The following is a 9,294-nucleotide window of genomic DNA, read 5'->3' on the forward strand; positions in this document are numbered from 1 at the left end:
ACATGTCTTTCATTTTTAATGAATGCATTTTCATATGAAATAGTTTTTTTTTCCTTAATGTTTTCTGAGGCAGAAGTTGAAAGACACAGGCTGGAAAACAAAACTTTGAGATGAAAATAAAATACAGCAGCTTTAAAACCAATAAGACTTTATTGATAACTTTTATATGAAAGCAATGTATACATTTATAAATTTGGAAAAAAAACCACATTGAAAAGGCGACATTTTGAGATAATTCGAATCAAGGCATTAGTAACATCTTGACAAAATTTTGTTCGATAATAAAGATATAGACATCAATTAAACTCGTTTGAAAAATAATAAATGAAGAAAACTTGAGCCAGATTAACCCTGAATTCTTCATTGTGATATTTGTTTAACAGATTACTGGTTACACATCAGCTCTGGCCTTTGGAGCAAACAATCTTTACAGATTTCTCATCAAACAAATCTCTGAGGGATGTTTTAACTCACATTAATTACAGCACACATCTTTTTTACAGCTTTTAATTCCAACACTGTTGTAAAATGATGTAAATACTTTAATGAATGCAACACAAACTTGGAGCAAAGGCATGAGTGCAGGTTATACACAGAGAAATGTTATGGATGTTTTTGGTCTACGTTGGAATCTATTTGATTTTAGACAAAGCAGCAGCTCTTCTCTCCGTGTTCTGGAATAAAGCTCGGATCAGGCTCTTCACCTCCGAGCTTGAAAACTCAACTGCCAGAGGACCTTTAGCATCAGCCCACCTGTGAAGAAAAGTCACAGGTATCAAACCTATACATAAAACAAGGTTTTATTCTATATCTGAATGTAAACAACTAAGTTTAGGGAGTCTAGATTACAAAAATAAAACACATGGGTTTAAAATACTAATTCCATCCATTCATCCTTCAAACCAGGTTTTGTCCCTTTCGGGGTCACGGGGCTTCTTCTTCTATCTTATACTGCCACTTGTGGGCAAAGGCGGGGGACATCCTGGACAGGTTGCCAGTCTGTCGCAGGGCCACAAATCACACATCCATGCACACTCGCATATAAAGCATGTTTTTGGACGGTGGGAGGAAGCAAGAGTCACCGGAGAAAACCCACACATGCACAGGGAAAACATGCAAACTCCACACAGATAGGTTTCCCCATCGATGTTCTGTTTTAGGTCCCCAGCGAGGACTTTAACCAGGGGCCTTCTTGCTGTGAGGCAAGAGCCACCGTGCAGCCCCTTAAATACTAATTAATATTGATATTAAATACTAGTTGATATTTCTAAACACTTAAAAAGTTTTAGTTTTTGGCGCCCTATTCCACATACGTTTTGAAATTGTCACAAATTCTTTATGTACCCTAGTCGGACCACAACACATCTACTGGTGCTACATATGTGTGCAATTCTGTACTGTTTTATGAAACACCTAATGCAAGTTAAAAAGGTGCAGCCCTCTTTGCAATGTTACAACTCCTTAAAAAGTTGTCCTCCTTAAAGCCCTTATATCTTAAAAAGTATTATGGCTTTGTTGCGCAAGGGCTGATGTTTAATACATTACAAAAACCTAGCTTTTTAGTGGCACCTGGTGGTTATTTATAAAAGATTTTCCCACGTATCTCCCTATGTATCTCTTCATTTCTGAGACCATGAGACAAGAAACATTTAGCTACCATGAAACAACTGTGAAGCTCCACCCACTCAACTACTTAAACTGTTATATCCAATTTTAGGTCTGTGTTTAACACATTTAAAAACATTTAGGTTGTGTTTCTGGCCTTACTGAACTACCACAAGACCAATAATACCATGATTTCTTTTTAAATTTTAAATATATGTGGAATGCAAATTTGGTCATGTGTTAATAAATTCAGAAATTTTCAAACTATCAAATGAACCCAGTATCCCCAAATTCAAAAAGGTATTGGTTCCTATAGAAGTAAAGAATGAACTCATATATTTGCCGTGTTATTGGCCGCTGGGTGGTGCTGCAATTGCTTACATGACCTTTGGCCAGCAAACTCAAGCCTTAATAGGAACATTTGCAACATTAAGAAAATTAAGCTTAAGTTTGCATTTCTGAGAATCTCTTTATTCAAACCATTGTGAATCAGGAGCAGACGAAAAAAGGCTGATTGAAAAAGCTTGTGTGATCTACAAGTTCCTACAATAAGGCACAGGCTCCGGGCTTCGCTCCATTCTGATGCATCAACTTGTAGGAAAATAGATCCATGCGAGTCTTTGTTTTCCTCATCCGAGCTGGAATCTGGGTCAGAACTGTACGTCTGGATAGCTCCAATACTGCTCTTCATTTTTGTTTCGTTATGTTAGGTTGGGGTGAGAGGGGCTGTAAGCTAGTGAGAGAGTGCAAACAAGGGGTGCTGAGAAATAAGCGCTGGCTTACTCCACACCAACAGTCCTGCCCACAACTCTGGGGTTAATTTCTAATAAACTACTGCTGCTCTGCAGAAACTAAGTCATAAAAAACAACAGTTTTTTCTAAATTGTGGCTAAATATGACATATTCATAATTAAAAGACCACTTAACCCTTGTGCTATCCTATGGGGTCCAGATGACCCGATCCTTACATTGACGTGTTCTCCCTACCATGACAAAGGTGGATAAAGGTGGAAAGATTTCATGTACCGTAATCCATGGACACCAGTGAAGATCACAAAACATTGAAGAAAAAAGGTTTAGCATACTGTCTAGTGGGTCTAGATGACCCGACTTCCAATGTTAAAGTGCCTAGGATAGCACATGGGTTAAAAAAATGGGACTTTGAACACAACACAGTCTTCCTTTCTTTCTTACCGGTCAACAATCTCCTGCAGGTTGGCTCGGAGCACAATGACGAGCTCCTTAAAAGTGCTCCACTTCTTCACGTAGAGAGGCACCTCCTCCTGGTATTTCCTGTTCTTGCTTTCTTCAACCACAGGAATGAAAACAAGTGGGCCTTCTTCTGTTATAGTTTGGCACAAAGTGTGGAGGTGTTCTCCATCCTCAGAGGAAATGTCCTGTAAAGAATCAAGCGGGGCTAAATAAGCGCTTTTTTTCACGAGATATAAAAAAAAAGAATGTAATAAAGAAAGACATACCTCTAGCATCATAATTTTGCTAATGATTTCTGTGATTGCAGTATTGAGGAGGTTTCCCATGGCTTTACAATAAATGGTGACTGGAAGAACGTCCTGCCAAACTGTAGCGAGCTGCTTAAGCTGATGGATGACCTGCAGGTCAAAGAGGGGATCAAAGAATAGACTCAATAGTAACAAATAGTTTTTTCCACCAATCCCTCTGTTATCTTTGTAACAGCTCCTTTGAGAGCATGGAAAAGGTGAGATGATTATTTTTTTACTACTCTTAATTACTCAATCAATTATTTTATTTATGTGGTGCCGAGTATGTAAAGTTCAAACATTTAAACAACAATTAAAATGATAAATAAAATAAAAAAAGTTTAGTTTGGAGAGCCTAAACTGATGCTTTGTCAAATCCTCTTGCATTGTGCATAATGAACTACACTGATTAAAGATGCCAAAAAGCTATTTATATTTTAAGAGGGGCATGAGGGAAAAGTTACATAAAACTAGAGAAAAAAGCTATTTTTCCTCCTGGTTGAGCGTTTAAAACCTGCTGGAGGTTAATGTGAAACCTCAAAAATATAATACAGCAAAATCGTGGAGTTCTTCTCCATACAGACCGATTCTCTTAACCCTTGTGCTATCTTATGGGGTCCAGATGACCCAATTCTTACATCGACGTGTTATCCCTACCATGACAAAGGTGAAGAGGATTTCATGTAATCCATGGACACCAGTGAAGATCACAAATCATTGAAGAAAAAAGGTTTAGCGAACGGTCTTGTGGGGTCCAGATGACCCAAGTCCCACTGTTAAAGTGCCTAGGATAGCACAAGGGATAAAGACCCACTCCAATGAAAACTGTATTTCTGGTGTTTTTCACACGTTCCTGTGGCATTTTGCTGATGATGGAGGACATTTTTGAACAAAATTAAGCTCAAAATTGCATTTCTGAGTATTTCTTTACCTAACCCGTTGTAAATCACGAGGACAGGATTAAATGGCGCTTGAAAAACAGTTTATTTGTGAGGTAGAAAATAAGCGGGGCGGGCCAAAAACTCCCCGTTCAGTGATTAAACCCATGTACATCTTTGTTTTCCTGGTCTGAGCTCGCATCTGGCTAAAACTGTGCAGCTGGATGGCTCAGATATTGCTCGCCATTTTTGTTGCAGCGGTAATGTTAGGCTGGGGGTGTTAAGGGGCTGTAGGCTAGCGGCAGCAAACGTAAACAGAGAACTCTCAGCAACAGAGAAGGGTGGGCCAACAGTCCCGCCTACAACTCAGAGGCAAATTTCTAATGAACTCCTGCCGCTCTGCAAACACTAAGTCCAAGAAAACAAGACTGTTTGGGTTTTTTTTGGCTAAAAACAGCATCAGAGTGGGTTTTTAAAGACAAGTTTACCACAGATTCTCCTCTCACCTGCCGAACTGCTTTGCTGGCTGCAATGTAGTTGTCTTCATCGTCCAGGTTGCAGAAGTTGTGAGCAGTAGAAAGTCTTTCCAGCAGCTCTGCCTTTTGTACATTTAGTTGTGTTAAAAAGCACTGAGCACCTGCAGCAAAAGAAAACACAGAGTTAAAGCTTTGAAGACTCAAACAGGTTAATCAAAGCAGTGACTTGTTTTTTTTTAAATGACAACGCCGTATCCTGTTGCTTACCAAGTTTCCTGAATCCGGGCACCATGTCAACAAAAGTTGCAACTCCTTCATTGAGGGGCTGTGGCAGGTGAGCTCTGAAGTAGTGACCCAGGGTGAGTAAGTGGTGTGCGAGGTACATGCAGTTGTTGTGCTGGATGGCAGCTAAGTGGGGAAACTTGAGAAGGTTCTCTCTGGGTGGAGGGAGAAAAAAAAAAGCAGAACTGTAAAACATTTGGATAAAATGATGGGTTGCTTTAAGGGGGGAATGATTCGTACTTGTGATACGTTGGTACAACATCATAGAACAGCTGGAAGATGTTCCTCACTGTGAAGAACAGTTGTAAGGCACTGAGAAAAAAACAAAAAGGATTGTTTAGGTGGGAAACAGGATTCATTTATATCACATGAAGATTCAGACACATCTGTGCAAAGCGGAACCTTTGTGAGGAACTTCCAACGGCTTCACACAGAGTGCTGACCGCCAGCTCCATCAGCTGCTGCACCGACTCACTGATCCGACAGGCGGGCAGATGCAAACTCCACGCAGACAGCTGCTTTGAGTTCTCCATCACCGCATCCTCTTTTGAGGCCGCCTGCTTTAGCTTCACTCCTGAACTTGGAGCCGGTAACTTGGGAAGATGGAGTTTTGAGTCTGGTGTGATCTGAGGAGGAGGAGGAGGTTCAGTTAAAACGCTAGAAGAGCACAAAAAGCTTTGAACTGCAGTTTCTCACCACTCCAAAAACCATATCAATAGATTATATATTAATTCTATTTTTTAACCAGACTCTGATTGGCTGCAGGGAGTCCATTATAAAGTGATAAATGACACCTAAAAAACAAGTTCCGGTTGAATAGCCTGAATGTTCCATGATGCTTTGTGTCACTTAACATGATGTTTATATTTCACTTTCCTTCGCTGGTTAGACCTCATAGTCCAGCTGCAGCAGAGCGAGGAGCAGGTTCTGTAGCGTAACCATGACAACATGTCCCACTTTTTATCAAACAGTCCATTTCTTGTGAAAAATAAGATTACGGTACAAATACTTGATTTATTCCTTTTTGCATAGTGCCTATGATAGTGCTCCTTTGAGTTGCCCATTATCAGAAATGAATGGACTTTGTGGAAGAAACCATTATGAACACCCCGTCGGGCATTATGCCTTATTTATTGGGGCAGTCCAAAAATATGCATGTTAGGTTAAAAGATCTCTCTGCCCAAGGTATCAAAAGAATTTTGAGAATTTCTTTGTGTAAAGGGAAAATGGAATGTCCTCTCTCCAAAAGGAAACAAAGAGAATAACATATTTTCAATAATTTAAAATACAAGTGGCAGGAAAATTTATAAATGAGTGCTAAAGTCAAGTTTTTTTTTAAACATCTTAAAAACAAAACAGCTTTATGTCTTATAAAGATTATCCATTTGCCTTTTATTAAATGTCACTTCAATGGTCCCACGTTTTTTATGTCATGTTAACATTATGGCTGACATTTTGGCATCACCTTAACTGTGTTGTGCATTTTGGAGGTCATCAGCTTGCGCGCTGCTACGATGACATCCTTGCACTTTTTGCTCGCAAAGTGGCAGTTGACATTTCTGGCGTATTTCAGCAGGTCTGTGGAATCACCCTGCAGAAAGTCCATCTCCTTCAAAGCTTTCTCGAACTCCTCCGTTTCTTTGATCACCTTAAAAAGACAGATCAAAATGTCACTCCACCACCGATGAAACTTGGATTGAAGAAAGAAAACAATTTACAAATCTTTTAGACCGTACCGCGCTGTAGTTTTTTAGCTCGCTACTGTCAGTGGGGATGGAATTGACCAAACACTCATGGATGATACACTGTGACATTTCCTCCCAAATCAGCTCTCCCAGGATGGCTGAGAGCTTTTTAGAACCAATGGATACATCTGGAAAACAACAAAACCATCTGCTGTAAATTCTAATAATGACATAAACAGAAAGGTTTAGTTGGTTGGAACAAGATCTCAGCCGTTCTTTACCCAGCAGGTGTGTGTGCAGTGTCTTGAGGACCAGGTGGAGTTTACTGAAGACCTGTGAAGGGGCAGATTTCTCCTTGTGGCTCACTTCTAAACACTGCAAGGCCAGGGTGGTTCCCTCCCCCTGTTGCTCCGATACTCTCACAGACAGTGATGCATGCTTCACCAATGGCTTCAACATGTATTTTAAAAGCACCTGGCCTGAACAGAACATATTTGGGGGGAAATAAAAATTTAAAGTTTAGTCTATTAAAAAGACTGCAGTAAAAGAACATAAAAATATCAGTTGATGTGGCTAAAATGAAAATAAATGCTAAAACTGCATATTTAAAAATTGTGCATGAAGTTGCCGTTTGTTCTTACTGAAGAGTTTGACTTTATGTTGAAGCTCCCCCTGGATGGCCAGAGCTTGTAGAATACAGCGCAGCAGAACTGGTGGTTTGGATTCTCCATCCTTACTGCCAACGTCAGTCAGTGTCAGCTCTACCTTCTGGACCGACGTCTGATCTGCAGGCTCTGTGTAAAATCATCAAAAAATGATAAAAAACCGGCTGAATCCCCCTTCCAAAAATTACATTCAGTTAGAAAAAACTTTGCAAGAGCCTCTTAGTTAGTGAGCAATTCCAATTTTAAGATTTTTCAAGTGTGGATCTTAAATCCAATCAGTGTCTGGTGTGCAAGAGAAAACATTAGAAAGTTATCTCAGTCTCCTACTCATAACAGATTTTGGTTAAGTCATACATCAAATAAATAATATAAAAAAAAACAGTACTGTACTTAGATATTAAAACTACAATCTTCGTTTCAATGTCAATTTTATTTAAAACACAAATGAAAATAAACACAAGAGTTTAAAACAGACAGATGAAACGAGAACGTGTGCTTGAAAAGAAGTGGGTTGAAGAGAATGATCACACACCTTTTTTTTACAACACCTGATGATGTGCGTATTTCTATTTACAGCTGGGTACAGAAAACAAGAAAACAAATTACTTTGTCTTACCTTTTGTGGGGGGCAATTTCCAGATGACAAGTCGCTTCCACTCATCTCCAAGGTGGTAAATCAGGTTTTCTCTCTGCACCGTTAATTCAGAGCCCAGAACCGTAAGCAGCGGGAGCTCTGAGGTCTTCCAGCTTTTCAGTGAATCCATGCTGCTCCTTGCCTGAAACAAAACGCTGTTTAGCTATTATTTTCTTTTACATTTCTCAGCCAAATTAAATATAAAGCTGTTTTTTTTAGCTGGAAATTATGCTTTCCATTTGACTTGCTGTTCTAGTAATAACTGTTAACAGGTTTTTTTTTCTTAAAGCCTCTTATGTTCTGCTTATCTGTACAGGATTACAGCTGAGTCTGAAAAGTATGTTTGAGCGTAATGATGGCAACTCTTACCTTTTCCAAATTATTGGCTGCGTCAACATACTTTTTCTCAACTAATGCTTTGTTGAACTTTTCCATTGCACTGTGGAACTGAGTTACACAAGAGGAAAGTTAAGAGGAAAGTTAGACATGGACTTGTTCACATGTCTGCATACAAGAAAATGGGTAGAATTAACGTACCTCTTTAAGGTGTTCTAGCATTTTTATTATAACAGTGTTCCTCTCCAACTGCTCCTTCAGCTTTGCAAATTCAGTTACAGCCACGTGTATGTTCTCCTGCACCTTAATGAATGAATTTAAGGGAAATTAAATTAAAAAAAATGTATATAATAACAATTTATTAAAAATGCACTTAACAAAAGTTTAACCCATACCTCTGTTTCTATGCAGGCCTTAAGTGCATCCATTTCTTTGGAAACCTCATCCACCTGCAGCATCAGGTCTTCTGATGCTTGTAAGCTTGGCAGGAATTCATTGTACCTTTTGTTAATCATGTCACAGACTTCTTCCTAAGGAAAACACACGAAGAACGTGTATCCATTGCATGACTTTTAAAGTGAATGTTAAGATAAATAAGTAACATTTATTTATAGCATGTTAGCATCTACTGACAAATACGAAAATGATCAAAAGAAGGGTCGTCCATCATGTCAGATCGGTGCTGCTGCTACAAGATCATCATGCAGCCACGTAACGTAAGTAAAGTCGGTTTGGCTAACTATGAAAATGCTAATGTAGAAAATATAATTATTTTGTTTTTCGAGTGCTTTTTAATTGGTTGGTAATGTGGCTGCTGCTTTTATTAAGTTTTTAATTAAAAGGGAGATGTGTGCCGGTGAAAACATCTAAAAGAGCTAAAAGCTAATTGTATTTCAAACTTACTTAGCTTAACGTTACCATATGCTACATTAGCTAGCAACTTACCTTTGTGTCTTCCACTTTCCGCGACATTTTGCTTATTTTACTGACCAGGTCTTCTTTTTCCAGCTTACCGGAGCTGGCAAGCACCTCAGTCACAAACGAAGACATAGTGTACAGTATTTTTAAAATAATATTTTTACAGAACTTTCACGCATGAACACAAGTCCTCTGTTGACCCGCCAGGCAGCCTGATTGGCTTTCGAATCAAATTGTGACGCAAAGACCCGCCTCTTCCGGTTGTTTTTTTCCTGTCAAGGAAACCTCTTTCAAAACAAAAGAAAAAAAAAATTAA

The 9,294-nt window shown here is 39.1% G+C and overlaps 1 protein-coding gene across 1 annotated transcript; it reads right to left on the minus strand.

Annotated features, from left to right (window-relative positions):
• Positions 1-131: 131 nt before the first annotated feature.
• Positions 132-9,214, minus strand: zw10 (zw10 kinetochore protein). Its single transcript, XM_011483910.3, has 16 exons — positions 9,006-9,214; positions 8,456-8,590; positions 8,262-8,363; positions 8,094-8,171; positions 7,707-7,866; positions 7,067-7,219; positions 6,707-6,904; positions 6,477-6,613; positions 6,206-6,388; positions 5,143-5,366; positions 4,981-5,052; positions 4,726-4,895; positions 4,489-4,619; positions 3,084-3,215; positions 2,800-3,002; positions 132-753 (listed from the first exon to the last, which is right to left on the minus strand). The coding sequence occupies exons 1-16, from the start codon at positions 9,108-9,110 to the stop codon at positions 633-635; spliced, it is 2,304 nt and encodes a 767-aa protein (XP_011482212.1). The 5' UTR covers positions 9,111-9,214; the 3' UTR covers positions 132-632.
• Positions 9,215-9,294: the final 80 nt, after the last annotated feature.

Source organism: Oryzias latipes, chromosome 14 (genome assembly GCF_002234675.1).
Source record: "Oryzias latipes chromosome 14, ASM223467v1".
In the NCBI taxonomy this organism is placed as follows: Eukaryota; Metazoa; Chordata; class Actinopteri; order Beloniformes; family Adrianichthyidae; genus Oryzias; species Oryzias latipes.

Excerpts from the sequence above, each read along its gene's own strand:
- zw10 (XM_011483910.3), bottom strand. The coding sequence starts at position 9,110 with ATGTCTTCGTTTGTGACTGAGGTGCTTGCCAGCTCCGGTAAGCTGGAA. Across the intron at positions 3,216-4,488 it reads CCAGCAAAGCAGTTCGGCAG|GTCATCCATCAGCTTAAGCA; the intron begins GTGAGAGGAGAA and ends TTTGACCTGCAG. Across the intron at positions 754-2,799 it reads CTGCAGGAGATTGTTGACCG|GTGGGCTGATGCTAAAGGTC; the intron begins GTAAGAAAGAAA and ends TTTTCTTCACAG.